Source organism: Phlebotomus papatasi, chromosome 2 (genome assembly GCF_024763615.1).
Source record: "Phlebotomus papatasi isolate M1 chromosome 2, Ppap_2.1, whole genome shotgun sequence".
NCBI classification, from domain to species: domain Eukaryota; kingdom Metazoa; phylum Arthropoda; class Insecta; order Diptera; family Psychodidae; genus Phlebotomus; species Phlebotomus papatasi.
The window spans coordinates 7,216,611-7,234,644 of record NC_077223.1 but is presented as its reverse complement, the minus strand read 5'-3'; the positions used below and the strand labels follow the sequence as shown (position 1 = coordinate 7,234,644).

The following is an 18,034-nucleotide window of genomic DNA, read 5'->3' as shown; positions in this document are numbered from 1 at the left end:
TGAAGAAATGGCCGAGGCATTCCCTCCAGAAACTGAAGGGAGACGGTAGCATGAGTAGGGTGAAAAATTGCATTGCATAATTCACTTTTGGACACATAAATTCTCCCCTCTGACAGGAAAAAACAGTGACCGTTTGTCCAGGTGCTAGGGACTTGCAAAAAGGGGTGGAGATTCCCGTCTGGAGACACAGAGGGTTGTGGAAGAAAAAGGGTGTCACCACTGTCCGAATATATCTCATATCTATTGTGTGAGGAACTTGTATACCATTACAAAAATTCCCGTAAATTTATACGAATTTCAAATAACGAAACGAAAAGAAAAAAGTATTCATTCACCTTTTAAATATTATTCATTTTTTTTTTTAAATATAGAGTTTTATCATTTTTCTTAAACCCTTTTTTTCACTCTCATGAACTCATTAATTACACTAATTTTTTGCTATTTTCTAATAGTATTTTTTTTTATTTACCTATTTTTTCCACAATATTTTCTTTCCATTTTCTTTTTTGGTTAATTACACAGATAATTGTCTTGTCTAAATTTACTTGTTCATTTTTTTTAGCGAATAATCCCTGCCAGTTTTTGTTTGATTCGAATATTACCATGATAAAATATAATGGTTCTCTATATCTTTCTCTTTCTAATTTAAGACACGATGCGGAAGTGTGATTATTTACGCGTCGAAAAATCTGTGTAGAAAATCTGTATGTAAAAGTAGCATTGAAAAATTATAGGTTTATCAATTTCTAAATAATGTTTTATAGGGGGTCGTTGAAGACTACAAGTCGGTATCTCGAACCGTTTGGTCTGCAAGTCATTTGACAGAGAAAGAAGAGCATCGTTACTTATTTTTAATTCCTGGAACCTTAACCAAAAATTTCAGAAAACTGAAAAAGGGTTTTTTAAAGGAGTCCCAAAGAATTTTAAGGTTATCTTTCCGTAAAATTGAAGTATTTCAACGGGCTTTTCAACGCGTCAAAATCAACCCAACCACATCAAATGTCAAAATGTCTTTTCTCATCTTAAATATATTTCTCTGTCTTGCTAAATATTTTTTGTGTAGCTATAGCTCATTTACTGTTACCCGTAATTAGTAGAGGGAGTCATGGCTGGGTGTGAGCCGAGGCGGCGGCGATACATTGTGGCGTTGGCGCTTGATATAGAGTGTCGCGGCGTCATCCAGCTCATCGAGATCGTCGTCATGGGAGACAGGAGGAGAGGGTGGTGGGGATCTGGGTGAGTGCATACTGAGATCCTCGGGTTCCGTTTGCTCGGGCTGCAGGTGAACGAATTGCGGCGGCAGGCGGATGATCTGGCGGATGTCGCGGCTCTTGCGGTGCCGCCTTTCACCATCCACGGGATCGTCATCGAGGGGCGTGGGGAAAGGTGGCACAGAGTCATCCGAGCTGGCGGATTTGTTGTCCGAGGCGGCTGGACTCATGACAGGTGTTGGGGGGCTCGTGAGGCCGCACTTGTGATGCGCCAGATGATGTGGCCGGCGGAATTTTGTATGACACAGCTCGCACTCGAAGGGTTTCTTTCCCTTGTGGATCAGGAGGTGTGCTTTGAGCTGGTTGGAGTCAGAGAAACGAGCTTCACATAGATCGCATGGGTATGGCCGCTCCCCCGTGTGCACTCGTAGATGGCGCCTCAGGTTGGCTACTTGCACGAAGCGCCGATCGCATTCTTCGCATTTGTAGGGTTTCTCTCCCGTGTGCAGTCGCATATGGGTCTTTAGATGGTGATCACGCGTGAAGCGTTTGTGACACTCTGGACACTCAAATGGCTTCTCGCCCGTGTGCGTGCGTTCGTGATTTTGCAGGACGTGTTTGTAGCCGAATGAGCGTTTGCACGTCTTGCACGTAAAAACCTTGTCACGAGTGGGATCCTTCGTGCTGGACGTGAGCAGTGTTGGATGCTCACCTGATCCCGTCGATTGTGGCGACGAGCCCGATGTTGGTGGTGAAATTGGTGCATCCGAGGCGGGAGTGTCTAAACCCGACATTGGCGAAATGATATCCTTCCTAACTGAGATTTGCCGCCGCCTTGGAGCACTCTTCCTACCCAAATCCGCCGTGGTTGTACTCACAATATGATTGTTGTTTGTGGCTAATTTCTTAGCTGCACTCTTGGCACTGAGAGCTGGAGAAATGGGAGACGAAGGTGGTGGGCTTCCCCCAGCTGGAGGCGACTGACTCCAAGCACTGAAAAGTGGATGGGTCTGGAAGAAGGGAGACGCTGAGGCAAGACTCGACATGGGAATACCGAGAAGAGCCGCCGCGGCAGTTTGATTGGCCAGGAAGTGCGGCGCCAGGATCCCCATTGCGGACGCAGTCGTGGGAATGAGGCTGGAATACATGGAGGCGGCTGTGTTGTTGTTGCTCATTGGCGGCGAAAGATTTCGCTCATCTTCGTGCTTCAGGCCGCCACTCAGAGCCCGAGCTGCTGCCAAGCCTGTGTTCGAGGGAGAAAGAAAAACAAGGGTTAATTCGAGCGGGAGTAATTAAACAGGAAAGGGTTGACATGAATCTCCATGGCAATTTCCGCCCTTGATGAAATGGCGAAGGTTATTAAAAGTTTCCCTCGATTCCCTTCAATTGGGTGGTTCCGCTGGAAATTAATTACTCGGAATATTCGCTGAGGATTGTCTTAAATTCTCCTAATTAACATCAATGCCATCAATGACTTTCTCTCCCGTTAAATTCAAATATTTAAACATCTGTCAATTTTTTGACAGATAAAATTCAAAGTGTCACCTAATTCTAATCCATTCGACTAAAAGAAAAGAAGCGAATTCAACTTTATAATTTCCTATTACATTCTCCAGTTCAATCACCATTCCCGTGGAAGGTATCACTAAAATGGGCCTCCCAAAAGTGCACCAAATTGTCTCAGGAGACCCATTAGCGGGGAATATTCTCAATTCATCCAAGCACTTTCTCCGTGTTTATGTCGATTTTCAATTTTCACCAATAACTCCGCGTCAACTTTTATCACTTGTTATCACCTCTTTTATGGCTTCAGTGACCTCCTTCGGGGACCAAGTGGGTGAAAGTGAAAATTGTCATCTCGAAGGGCAATTTTAACTTTTCATCTTGTCGATACTTTTCAATTTCTCCCTTTTGTCTCACTTTCAAGAGGGACAATAAAGACTTGAAGTAAAGGTTGGACAAATTGAGAGAAAATTCTTCATGTTGCTTACTAGAACTTATGACAACCCTCTTATAATTTAATAAAAGTAATTGAATAATCTTCAAAGTCTTTTACAAATGCATAATTCAGAGGTGAGCAAGAACCGTTAGAAACCGAATAAACGTCAAAAGGAGTTTGACGTTTGTTCGGTTTCAAACGGTTCTTGCTCACCTGTCGTTGCTAGATTATTAGTAGATTGAAGTGCAAATTGAAGTAGATTTAAGTAGATTGACTACTCAAAATAAACTTATGGCTCGAGCAAGGGGCTACTCCAAATCGAAAACTTGTGTCCATATACCGTTTATTCCGTGAGATTCCAATGTAATTCTAATGATTCCAAATGTGTGATTCTCTTAATAATTAAATTCGGTATTACGTGATTCTCAATTATTTCTTTCTGTGATTCATTTTATCCTGATATTTTAGAATTTATTGAGTTTTAAATTTTTCTTAAGATAACTTTTGAGCAATAGGAAGAGTTTACAATGGTTCTGTTCAGTAATAACCTCTCGAAGAGGCAAATCCACTCCAAAGCCGAGCCAAACCTATTCGAAAATTTACCGGAAGCCTAAAGTGAAAGTTCCCATATTCGCCGCTTTAGCGCCGATTTTTATGTCATTTCGTATTTCGGTATTCTTGACACTTTAGTCGTCAACAATGTCAACGACAGTGTGTAAACGTTTGCAGCATCGGTATAAACTTTCGAACTTTTAACCGTTTTTTAGGTAAGTCTCTTTGATATCTCTTTCGTCTCTTTTGGGACTCTTAGTACCCAAAGAAACATATGATTATTCTATGAAAAACAATGTTTTTTAATTATTCAGAACTGATAAAAATCCTATACTTGTGGATGATTACAAACTATAAGGATGTTCAAATATAACATATTTTTTTTGTAGGACCTCAATTAATTCCTGAGCTTAGATATTTTTGATTAAAAAATGGTGAAACTGGCTTGCAGATGCTGCGGTCCGGAAAGAGATATACCTTTGAATCTATTTAGAAAAAAACTCAATAGGAGGGAGCTTTCAAATCGAGAAGGTTGTGACTTAACGAGAAGAATGTCACCATAGAACAGGGGTGACATGATAACTTCTTTTCGACACTATCGACTGTCGATTCTGAAAAATTTAAACGATAACTGCACTTATTGTGACTAATTTAGATATTTTTCAAAGATCACATTCTTGTAATAGTATCACAATAAAAGGCCTAACAATGCTTAAAAAATTGATATTTGCTTAATTTTGCAGATTCAGATTTATCGATACTATCGATTTGATAGTATCGAAAAGTTATCATTTCGCCCCAAGTTTTAGGAAATATCTAGTTTGAAAGCTTTCTATATATGGCCATAAAATAATCAAAATAGGGTTAGAATTCAAGTTTTGAAAGTGTTTCAAACTGTAAAGACTCAAGTTTTCATTGCACTTCTGATCAAGATTTCCCGCCATTTTCTCCACCAAGGAAGAAAAGCCCTGGTGGTTTTAGCAAGATTTTAGCTTACGAAGGTCGCCGAAAATTGAATTTTAATTGAATTCTTCATTTTAAATGCATTTGGCACAGCTTTGAGATCGGTAGAATTTCATGAAATCAAAATTTCCTACCCTGTCTTTCTCAAAAGATTTGCATAAGCCTATCCCACTCTTTCGGTCTCAAAATTAGATTGAACGAAATTGAATTTGTTATGACTTTCAAAAGAAGAAGAAGAAGAAGAAGAAGAAGAAGAAGAAGAAGAGTCCGAAAGAGTAGGATAGACACATTCAAAACGTTTGAAAAAGGAAGGGATGTAAATTTCGATTATATAAAATGTTCTGGATCTAAAAGGTCTGCCACACCAATAAACACGTAAAAAATACTTTTTCTTTATCAGAATTTCCACCCGAATTTTTCGTGGAAGTGTTTTCGTCTTTGAAAATAATTTGATATCATCAAAAAAATTTAAAAAATCAATTTATTGTGAATTTTAAACAGAAAGCTTGTTGAAATTTTTCTAAGAAAGTTAATAATAAAAAATGAAAGATGTTTTTATCCCTCTTCCTTGAAACAAAAAAGCTAATATTTATTTTTGGAAATTAATTAAATTTGGTTATGTGCTATCTGAGCCACTTAAAATCATGAAATCGGATTAAAATAAGATTTATTTTGAAAGTGATGAATAAGTGGCTCTCAGAGTGAACCGTGAGCGGCGATCAAATCGACAGATCGGCATGTTATTTAGCAAAAATCGGCAAAATTTTAGCAAAGAATCGTCAGTGATAAATGTCAGTTTGCTCTTATGAACTATAGCGTTCGTTAAAAATTCATATTGAGGAATTTCTGCGATATTTCTATGGAATTTCTGCAGAAATTCTGCCGAATCGGCATACTGATTTGACAGGTCGGCACGAGATCGACAAATTCGTGCGAAATCAGCAAATCGCAAAAGAATAGGTCGTACTTTTCTTAACACTAGAATTAAAGAAAAGTTTACGAACAGTAGAGGGTCAAAGTCACCCTCCGAGGACAAAGTCACTCGTATCTACGGTAAGTGGATTCCTTTTTCTTGGACTTATTTTTTTTAAATTTTCGAGGAAACTCTTGTTCTTCGCGTTCGAAAAACAATTTCGGTTGGGGACAGTTCTCCATTTTGGCTTTCTTTTTGCTAAAATCCTGGCTGAATTCTTGATTCTAAATAGGGCCATTTATCAGTCCTAAATAATGAGCAACTCAATCTATATAAAATATTGAAAATAGGGCAAAATGTTGGATCTCATCGTTCACAGTTTTGTTCTTGGTATACCGGGGGTCCGCCTTAACCGCATTTGCTGACTAGATCTTTTACCTTGGATCTGCCAGAGTGGCTGTTCTCATGCTGTTCTTCTTGGAGGAGGATACCAGAGACAATTTCATACGTCCGCAATCAATCTTTGTAGAAAAATTGAGTCCTGAATTAAGTCCCATGGTTCAAGCCTTAGCGTTAAGGTTCTGAATAATGCTTAAAACTGGATGTTACTTAACACTAAACCTACCGATCGTTTTTGGTTGTTTTTCGGTCAAATGACAAACCGCGGTAGGTTACGATACTCAACAAATTCGTCTTGAAAAAGAGCAAAAAATTAAAATTTAAACACTGAAAAATATATTACATGCATATTTTTAAGAAATTCATAAAGTTTGATAGTGACATTATACCATTTAAATATGTGTTAATTTTAAACCGGTAAATTTGACCGGGTCTTGGTGGGTTTATTGTTAAAGCCTGCAAAGCTTCCATTTACCCTGTATCAGACGGGAGTTTAGGAAACTCGGCAATTGCAAATTGAGGTTAAGTACATTTAGTTATATTGAGGTTATGTCAATTTAAATCCTTTTAAGTAGACAAATCCCGACTTTTTGCTCTAATAATCACTTCGAGGCTTTCCTTCTGTCTCACAGCGTTATTATTGCATTTTAACGTGTAATATAAACATCCGTGAATTCTCCAAGCCGGAGCACGAGATTTAGACACCTTAGCGTCTTTATGGAGTTTAAGGGAATCTTCTTCCCAGACATGTTATGTGCAATAAAAATGAGATTTTGCCGATGATTTAATTCAATTTGGCGGCTTTTTTTGGCAAAAAACACCAAACACATTATGAAAATCTATGGATATGCAGGAGTTTTCGCATTTCCCTTTCTCAAACCCCTAACCAGAAAAATCGCACGAGATATACTTCACAGAATGTGTGCGGAATCACCCTCGTGGGACTTGCGAATGTGAATGAAGATGAAAGTATATATTTGGCATTATCATAAAAATAATACTAGCGCGAGAATTGATATTTTCTCGCTATTTTCCGGCATCACAGGCCTCCACATGTGTGGTGGGTCTGTGGGGAAAAGACCACACAATTGTGGAGGGAAAATGTGTACGATATGCGCAACAATGTCAACCGTTCAGAAGTGGGATGGGATGAGGGATGTTGCGAGGAGCCCGGTACCGCCTGGGGATGTGAGTTTGGGATAGCTTCGGAGAAATGTATGCCATGTGAGAGAGAAAAAGCTCTCAAAGCTCAAGGGTTTGGGGGGGGGAGGAGAAGAGCGACTTTGGAGAAAGAAATGTAAGAATGAACGAATGAACTTTCACTCGTCCCAAATACAAACTCTCACATGCTTCATGTTTGGATTGGGGTTTGGGGGGTTGTTTTTCTTCTCTTCGTTTTGCTCTCCTTCGTCAATTTGAGGGGGTTTGGGGTATTGTATATATGCGTGTTCGGAGGGTGAATTTAACACACAAACACATGAGACATGTGTGTGGTTGATGCTTGATGCACATTTATCGAATTTGTGTGACGGGTGTGCGGGGATTCCTCATCCTCATGAATACCCCCGGCAAGGGGTGGAATGTCTCTGGGAGGGTGGATTTACTGAAGCCACCCGACGGCAGTCGAGACGCCTGAATTGCCCTCGTCTGTTGCTTCAGCATTTTGCATATATTCGTGACGTGAGCTTTTATGTACGAGCGCGTCTGATTCCGGGTAGGGGGTGGCTCCAAAGGGTGCCATCTCTTGGGGTTTTTCCCAGGAGGATGGGGAGCTTCGGGGATGGTATGGTGTTTGTACGGATATTGAGGGATATTGGGAAAACATGTGATTCTATTTACTTCACTTTCATTCACAGATTTTTACAAGAAAAAGTCGTGGGGTAACCGCTTTTGTAATTTTTATAATTCACTCAAAAATTTTAAAGTAAATTTTTGGTGAGAACCAGTTAATTTTGCAATTATAAATCCCACAAATCGGTCCAAATGTAAAAGTCAATTAAATTGCAGTTTAACAATGATTATCCTTAAGAAAATTACCTGAACTTAAGTATAGGTCATAAAAATGCTACCATTTTATATTGTTTGCAGTTTGAAGGTGAAATGTAGGAAAACAACAAAAAAGCATCCCAAGTAGCAAAACATGACTTGTCGTAATAGTCATATTTGAGGCAATTGAAAGTCATCCCAAACAGGATTCAACTGGATTCCAAAAACGAGTTCTGTGACGGTCGTCAGAGCGTCGGAGGACGGAAAGTGGGGAATAAAATGACGGTTATTATGAAAGTCACTTGGCGTCGTAATAACTCTGAGATTACTTGCTCACGACTAAAATATGACGCGTTCTGTGATTTTCAATGCCTGTATAAAAAATCTTCCCCTTACTGGATATATCTGATTGGAAATTTCACTTGTTAATTGACTGAATTCGCAAAGTAGTGGCAGGAAAGTCAGTTATTGATAAGCAGGAATATTGACGATGAAAGTATCAGGATATGGACGGTCTTTTACTACTACAGCAAGATGTCCAAAATCTGGATTTCCACTAAAAATTTAGCAGAGAAGTACCAGAATCTTCTAAAGACTGTACTGATCCCGTTTATTCAGATCTAGCTCCATGAAGATGTGATCTTTCAACAAAACGACGCGTTTTATAATAGTTTTATGAGAAGAAATTGAAGGTTTCTGACTAGTCAGCGCTTTGCTCGTGTTTAAATCCATTAGAAAAACCTATAGGTGATACTACCTAGTCAAATTTTTCAGGGCTGCTGTCAATATATTCCGACTTTAGCGCTGAAACTGCCATAAAACGGGTATGGACGGAAATTACTGAAGAGCCGATTCAAAAACTATATGTTAGCATAACAAATCACTTCTAGTGTGTTATTTTGAATAAAGACGACCGCATAGAATACAAAAAAATATATATTTTTTAATTTTCATTAGGTTTTTATTAAAAAAATATAGTGGTGAACTTAATTTTCGCGCCAGTTTTGACCAAAATTGCATAAAATAGTTCTTGTGCATGTACGGTGGCTCACTACCATTGAAAAAGTTGTTACACAGGCCTAAATTTTACATAAAAATTTTAGGCTGATCTACATATAACCCACACCATTCACTTCATGCAAGTTTCTTAATTAAATTTCGAACGGAAAGACCGTTCTTTGGAGTCGCTTTTATTACTCCATATGGTAGAGTAAATTTTAAAACCGCAAAATTATTAATGTATTACTAACTCAATTTTGAGTAATGCTCTGACTAAAATTCGACGCGAATACGACCAATTTGTAAGATTCCAATTAGGAGTAATTTTTTGGTCATTTCTTGTGTAACAAAAACCAGTCATTTTTGAGTCAGAGTAATATTTTGCCAACTGGGCTGACTTAACAATCAAAACGTTCAAATCTCGTCTTCATAATCTTGTGCTTTTAGTCAAGAAATGCCACTTGGGATTAATTTCAAATTCAAACTTCTCTTATAAAAAATTAATAGAGAGTGTAACTACATATTCTATAAAATGAAAAAAAGATTTCAATTGCTGTAATTTTAAAAAATAAGACACTTTAAAATTCAGAATGAGATCTAAAAAATAAGAAAGTACAGTCAAGATCCTCAAATTTGAAAGATGGTTGAATTCAAAATATTAAATTTGAGGTTATATGAAGAAGATCTTGCGTTGAGCCTGAATTAGAACCATTTTTCTCAGGTATTTTCTCAATATTATCCTATTACACTGACTTCCTCAACTAATTCCATTTATTTTTCAAAAAAAAATAACATTGAAATATTCTCTAAAGGTTTTTTTCTTAATTCACGGAAAGTATATTTTACACAAGGAGTAGATAACTGTGCCGCTCACGGTTCACTCGAGTGCCGATCTGTCGATTTCTTCCAAAAATGGTGTCGATCTGTCGAACTCTTAACAAAATAGTGCCGATCTTCCGATTTTTAGCTTTAGATCGGCACTGTTTTGACACTTTGAGAGCCACTTATTTACCCTTTGATTTTACATGAATTCATTTCTGATTTTACATGAGCTGACTTACCATTTTTCATCTCGTTTCGTGAGCTTAATAATTATCTATCTTATGGCTAAGAAATCACAAACTAGCTCCTTGTAAATAAAAAGAAAATTTGCGTTGTTTGAAGGCTCACTCTGTGCGGACTATGCCAACATTCCCCTAATAAATTACTTTTTTTTTTTGTAATAGAAAAAAGCATACTCAAAAACGTTTGAAGAGTACTTTGATCAGATTAAAATCAAACTTATTTTTTGAACATGTAACATTTTGTTCAGTATTTTAGTAAATTGGTCTGTAAAAACCATTTTTTTGGTAAGTAGATAATTGGGATAAAGCCGCCCTGCCATATCCCTGTTAGGGATAGTATATTGGGGATGCATAATAAACCAAAATAGAGCCCTGGGTTTAGAGGTCCTATAAAGTAACACTTCCAATTAAAAATAATCAAAATAGATAAATCGAAAATATAATATAAAATTTTAATGCTTCTTGATATACCAACACAGTTTAATTTTGAGTGTTTTACTGATCAATCTGTTTTTTTCTTATCAAACTGCTTAAGGGAAAGTACGGTACCTTCGGACGACTCAAGTTTCGACCAACAAAGTTTTTCAATGTGTTTTAAATTAATTGGGACTATTATAATATTATTATACATAAGAGCCATGGGTCAAATCCATAAAGAACATTAAAAAAAATTGAGTTGTCTGAACTTTGAGTCGTCCGTAGGTGGCGCGCTTTCCCCTACACTGAGAAAAAAAGAGGGTGCGATTAACATTTTTTCCTCATAATTTTAACACTTTTTAGGTGTAAAAATATATCAACATTTTTTAATGTTAATTTTACACCTTATTAAGGGTAAAATTAACATGAAAAAAGGGTACCTCTAATTCCTAATACACCTAAAAAGGGTAATATCTACACCGATTTCGGATCAATACTGCAGGGTAAAATTAACATTTCCGGAATGTTATTTTAACTTTTTCGGATTTCTCTCAGTGTATATACTGTCTAAAGCTAATTATTCCTTTCTTGTTAAAATTACCCTCAGAACACTATTCTTTCGTGAATGTTTTGGACATCTTTATGTAGTTTTCTCAATCTGAACCTCAAAAATGTGTATCCTGAATGTTCAATTCTGTCTTCAGTATTACCATATTTAGGTATTTTTACAATTTTTATAAAAATATCTTAACACTTGCCGTAGACTCTCTTTCACTTCACACCAAAACCTTGTGGCCAAAAAGATGGTTGAAAGTGTGAAAAATTGAGAGATGTATCCCATATTTTGTCCCTGAATCCCAATCAGATGGTTTTCATGCCAGGATTCCGTCATCCATAAATTTCCCTGTGCATGAAATCAACATGTGTTTCTTGTCGTGCCCAAAAAGGATCAAGTTGGTTCGAGAGCAATTTGCTCCCTCGGGATATCAGGAAGTCACATTTATGGGCTAAATCACGTCGAGGACCCGACTCAAGTGCCTCTTCCTTGGATCCTTAAGACAATCGCAGGAAGTTCAATTAGTCCGTGAAGGACATTATTTTGTTGGGCTATGCTCGATGGTGGAAATAATCCTGAAGAGTTCGGGGTATGTTTTTCACATTAAGACAAGAAAGCAGTTCAACTGCGCGAAAAACGTCGCTAAATTGGGGTTTGAGATGAGGATGAAAAAAAAGGGTGGTTGAAAATGTCACTCTCCATCTCACTCTTGCCTAATTTTCCAAGTTCTCTCGCAATCATTTTCCTTTCCTCTCGAGCGTCCTAACGAAGAAACAACCCACTCCTTTTAATCATACCCACGGTGTTAAGGGATGGCGGAAAAATCCATAAAGAGGGATGCTAAGAAGAGAGGACCTGAAGATGCGCGCTCCTTAATCAGTTCATCTCGCTTTCACCCCTCATTTGGGGTGGAAAAAGTGTTGGAAGAAAAGAAGCTCCGCAGGGAGAGCCATTAAATGAAGGGAGAAAAGATTCTTCGCGATTTTCTACCCTTCCGTTTGTCTAGTTAGACTAAGGCCCCTCCTAATGCCTTCCGTCCCTTGCCCTGAAGATACTTTGACGATGGCAACCACTCATTCCGAGTTGAGAAAATCTTACAGAAATTATTGGATAGATTTGGGATTTTCCCCTCAATTTTTCTAGCTAATTTATTTTCTGTTTTGCATTTAAAAATAATTATTTTTCTAATAATGATTAGTAATCAAATGTGCTGCACCTTATTCATTTTGGTGGAGTAAATCTCAAATTTGATAGTGTTTAATTTGGTTACCGTAGATACGGGTGACTTTGCTTCCATGATTTTCTTAAGCTTGTCTTTAATTCTAGAACTTACGGATGGTCCAGAGACTGTAGTCTAAAGATCATCCTTGAGTGCTAGATTTAGCACTAAACCTACCAAGATAGATAGATAGATAGATATATATTCATCAGCAATGCTTATAAGGAACAACACAAGTACATTGTAATTATTAGCGGCCACCGCCGTCTTAGCGTTGATGGCCTTGAGCGATCAAATTGACCGATTTAAAACCTTTTTAAAATTAACACATATTTAAACGGTACAATGTCCCTATCAAACTTTATGAATTTCTTAAAATATGACTGTAATCAGGGGCCCACCAAGCCTCATAAAAAGTGAAGCTATTTTTCATTTTTCTTTGTAAAAATTTTGCAGACCGCGACTTAAACAAATTTGCTCGTAGTTCTTGTATTATTTCAGCGAACATTATGAAATATATTTTTTTAAATAGCTTTTAATGCACAATTTTGAAATATATCAGACTGATAAGTCAATTCTCTTTAGGAAAAAACTTGCGAATAGTCTTCAGTGCCTCTATGCAAAAACTTATAGAAAATTGAATGTCTAGAGGCCTCTGACTGTAATATATTTTTTAGTGTTTAAATTTTAATATTTTCCCCTTTTCCAAGACAAATTTGTTGGATATACTACCTACCGTGGTCTGTCATTTGACCGATCGTTCTGGGAAAAACCACGATGAACGGTCGGTAGGTTTAGTGTTAAATAAAAGCTTAACGAAATCATGAATACTAAGTCACCCGCATCTACGGTAATTTCCAATACCTGTCTCTCCCGAAGTATACGCTTAAATGTTAATTTTCTTAAAAGGATCTGTTTCATTCAAGGGCTTTAATGGAGAATATCTTTTTGAGCCTTGATTCTTTTTGATCGATCCCAGTGGCCCATCAAGCTTAACAAAAAGTGAAGATATTTTTCACTTTTCCTTGTAAAAATTTTGCAGATATTGCACCGCGACTTAAACAAATTAGCTCGTAGTTTTTGTATTATTTCGGCGAAAATTATGAAATATATATTTTTAGATAGTTTTTAATGCACGATTTCGAAATATATCAGACTGATAAGTCAATTCTCTTTAGGAAAAAGCTTCCCAATAGTCTTCAGTACCTTTATGCAAAAACGTATGGAAAAATGAAATGTCGAGAGGTCCCTGATCGATCCATTTTGAACCTTCTATTTATCCTGCATTTATTCCATTACCAAAAAAATCATTTGTTTTAATAATTTTAAATACTAATTTCATTTACGGACATTCTAAGTAAAAAAATTATTTTTCATTATAAGAAACAAAAATTTCTAATTACTTTCTTAAAAATTGTCTATTTTTATGATTTATATTGATCAAGATAATAATCCGAAAGTAAATCAATTAAAATTGACTTTGAATTATTGTGAAAAAACGTTGCTCATTAAAATTCTTTTAAAGATTTTTGATCGATTTTGCTTGATTGCGAAAGTATCAATCTTTGTAAAAAATCCATCCTTAAAATAATGAAGAAATCTTTTAAGTTAGTCAAAACTTTTAAGATAAAAAGTTCTATTTTAATTTTTCTTTTTCAAAAATTAAAAAAAAGAGAAATAATGCTGATAATTTATTTATTGAGTCATTTATTTTAGCTACTTTTAATAGTATCTTTTCAATTTAATAAATATATCAAAGAAATACTTTATTATTAGACTCAAACTTAAATTAAACTTGATTAAAAAACCTAATAAGACGGCAGTGGACACAAAAACTACATAATCTCTCCTTACAATTAAATTGAATTTCTAGAGCATTTTTAAAAGAGTAATAAATATGTTTTAAGTATTTGGAATAGATAATTCTTAATTTTAAATTTTGATTTCATTAAAATTTTACTCGAACTTTAAGTATTTTTTATGTTTTTAAAAATACACTCATACATTGGGAACGATTTTGTTCAAAAATTGCAATTTTTTGACGAAAATTGCTCCCAATGTCTAGAAGTTTTTAGATATGTTATTAAATCAGAAAATCTCACGTATTTTACGATTTCGAGATTAAACAGGTTAAACACTTACTTTATTTTTAAAGATTAGAATGAAGAAAAACCAACCTAAACGATTAGGAATCTCTGGTCAATTAAAAGCCTTAATTAATGTCATAAAAATATAAAATAATAAAAATAACAAAATACCGAAAAATACTTTACACACTGACTGATTTACTACGAATTCGTAATGCCTCAGACAGGCTTACGAATTAAGCCAAAAGACGGCTTAGTGGGGAACGAATTCAAATGTGGTTTCATAATAATTTTGATTATAATTACGTTAAGCCGTCTCTCGGCATATACCGTAGATGAGTCCAGCATATAACACCTTAATTCTTCTTTTGCAAAAAAATATTTCACAAAATAAATGCATTAAAAATTAAAATATTAATTTAAAATATTTGAAAAATCTAACGAATTTTGATTTTACGAAATTTTCCTGATCTCAAAGGTGTACTGAAGTCATAGGATTGTTTTTTCCGATAATTTATTGTTGAAAATCGGAAGTTTTACCTAATGGTACGGTGTTTAGACCTAGGGCTTAGCCATATAGCTTATCATTTCTAATTTCTCCTAAGAAGCAAAAAAAGCTGGCTTGAACCAAGGCTTTGATAAGTCTTTTGATGTAACTTTAAAATGCTTATAATGAGAATTTTATGATGAAATTCCTGGGGAAGATCTTAAGCCCCTTGTACTGGTTTCAGACCTAAAGGCTTGACAGACACAAGGATTAGCCGAGAGAAGACTTAGCGTAATTTTATTAGAAATAATGGTTAAAGTGGATTTCCATCATTTTTCACTAAGTCGTCTCTCGGCTTAAGTTGTAAGTGTGTCTAGGGAATAAGGCTTAGCCATATGGCTTAATTGCTTTCATTTCTTATCAATCACGATTTTTTGGAAAAAGTTAATGTAAATATGAATTATTATTAGGTTCTTAAAAACCAATAGAATTGCTCGCTTTAAATATTTAAGATCTTCGGGAACTGGGCTAAACCTCTAGTCTGAAGACCGCTTTAGACCGTCTTCAGGCTAGAGGTTTAGCTTAGTTTTCGAAGGCCTCAAGATCCTAAACAGCAACTAATTTGATTTGTTCTTCTGATTTAAATAGATTACTTTCCCTTAATAGTCAATTTCTAAGTCAAAATTTTCCAAAAAATTTCGACTGATAAGAAATTAGTGAAGTTAAGCCTTATGCCCTAGACACACTTACGACTTAAGCCGAGAGGCGACTTAGAGGAAAATTATGGAAATGAAATCTAACCGTTATTTCGAATATAATTTCGCTAAGCCGTGTTTCAGCTAATCCTCAAGTCTTCAAGGCCCTTAGGTCTGAAGCCCGTATTAAGGTCCTTAAGGGCGCTATGCATTAGTTGTAATTTTTATAAAAAATTTAAATTCGACGTTTCTGTCTAGACAGGGAATATTTTCTTTAAAAAAAAGTAAAAGTTTTTCTAGTGGTATAGGCCTTAAGAGTGCGCCACTTGTAGTAGTCTCAGTGACTGATTTAAGATCGCTATAAGCAGATTATAAGAATTTTGGTTCTTAAACACCTTACTGAGGAATCTACAAGACTATATTAAGATATTTTTCAGGATTGGATTAATAATGAGACAAATAATCTTACACTAGACTTAACCTCCAGTCTCAAGCCTGTATTACACCGTCTAGTTCTTGAACTTTTCCAAATCTTGTGAATGTCAAAAGGATTATTCTATACAGAACTTATAGTGTTTCCACTGAAGGAGTTTTCGCAAATAAGCCCACTCTTCTCCGTAAGTTCATTAAGGGCAGACAAATTTATTTAGCCTCCCAAGAACAATACTGCCCTTTGAACTTAATTAGTGTAAAAGATAGGATGATATTTGGGGACTCACCTCTAGCAGCTTGGGCCTCCTGGAGCAACGACAAAGCCATGGCTTTGTCCAGTTCACGCCGAAAATCAGTCACCTTTCAGGCTAGTTTTTCCACTTTTGCACGCAAATGTTCTTCTACGACTTCTAAGTATTTCAGTGTCTTTTTTTTACCACATTTGAATTTTAGTCAGTTAATCTTTTAGTTTCTTGTGCAGTTTTTTTATTTTAAATTAAATTTAGTTTTTAGAAAGGGGTTTTTTTGGTCCACGCACTTCACAGTGATTTTATTCGGGGTTGGGAGAGCAAAATAATTTCAGAAAATGCTCTTTGGGAGCATGATTGGTTATAACACTTTTGATTTAAAGATCGCGGGTGCAACTGATTAGCGAAACGGATTGAGCCTTGAGGCGTTCTAGCTTGATGGAGAATCCTTTGGTTGTCCCTTGGATGCAGTTTGTAACTTTGGTGCTGGGTGTATGTTTCTTATGTTGTTTTTTTTTTTTGGGATGTGCTAATGCTGATGTGATTAAAACTCAACAGCTCGAATGCTAAATCGCGACTGAGGATTTTGGCTGCGGCACGCGATGTTTGTAGTAAAAACTGGTAAGGCGATCGGGTGACGTGCACGATATGCGCTTCACTCTCGGACTGGTGAATGTGAATGTGATGGGGAACGGAGAAGACACTATCATTGACTTGACTTTTTTTTCTTCGTCGTAAGAGAGAGAGAGTGAGCGGTTTGCGGTGTATTAGGACTTTTCCGGAGTCACTGTCGTGTCTGTGTTGGGCACTTTTCCTTCGCGGGGCCAACACTTGTGAACGTGAGCTGACCTAGCCTAACACTGACTCTCGCATTTGCGCCTCAAGTCCACCAGGATCGGTATGTGGAAAACACCTCCCCTCCTTTTTCCTGCCATCTCACTCCAACCCCTAAGTCTAGGCCAACCCTAGGCACATCCAACCCTCTCGTTCTAACCTTATCATCAAACTACATATAACCGTTCCCTAAACCGCAATACGATAGAAAGAGAAGGCACATTATATACACCCTGCCTCTGTATTGGTGTCCTTAAAGGAGGGTTACTTCATCCCCTCCCTTAATATTTCAGTTTCACCCTCTCTTTCACTCAGCAGCATCCTAACTTAACCCCATGTATCTAAGCCCTATGTACCCATATAGCATCAAGTTCAACCCTTATTTACCCCCATGGCTTCCTTGACTGAAGCACATATACACACCCGATCGTAGGATATAATTGAGTGAGAGTGACCAATATGAGCAATAATCTTGGACTAGTGTCATGAAAGCTCCAACAACCTCATCACACTTCAAGAAAACTGCCCCATCTCGGTTCCTTGGCCGTGAAATACTCCCCATGACCCCGTTACTATTCTCGACATCACGACATACTTTTCCGCATTTGAACTAGATCTGATTTTCAGAATTTTCACAGATTTAGGTTGTCCTTATTTAGTTTTGCAAATTAGGCATTAAATATTGAATAAATAATCATGGTATATCCCTTTGATGGTTGCTGCAAGTTGGGTAGTGTTTTGGCACAGAGGTGGTACAGCGTTCTAACCTCGCGGTATACTCGAACTATTGACTTAATCCGTCTTCAGATTAGAGGTTTAGCCCAATTCCAGAAGGTCTCGAAATCTTAAATACCGTCAAGTGTGATAATCCGGGCGCTTCGCTATCTGGATCGTTTATGACTAATACACTTAAAATACAGTAGATTCTTGCTAATTCGGCTCTTTTAAGATCGGGATACTTTTTAATTTGGGCAGCAGTTATATTTGAAAAAAAGTTTGTTGAAAAAAGTACAAACTTTTACGAACAAGTTTG

General features: G+C 36.7%; 1 protein-coding gene across 1 annotated transcript; it reads right to left on the bottom strand.

Annotated features, from left to right (window-relative positions):
- Positions 1-497: 497 nt before the first annotated feature.
- Positions 498-16,886, bottom strand: LOC129802304 (protein krueppel). Its single transcript, XM_055848019.1, has 2 exons — positions 16,207-16,886; positions 498-2,454 (listed from the first exon to the last, which is right to left on the bottom strand). The coding sequence occupies exons 1-2, from the start codon at positions 16,244-16,246 to the stop codon at positions 1,091-1,093; spliced, it is 1,404 nt and encodes a 467-aa protein (XP_055703994.1). The 5' UTR covers positions 16,247-16,886; the 3' UTR covers positions 498-1,090.
- Positions 16,887-18,034: the final 1,148 nt, after the last annotated feature.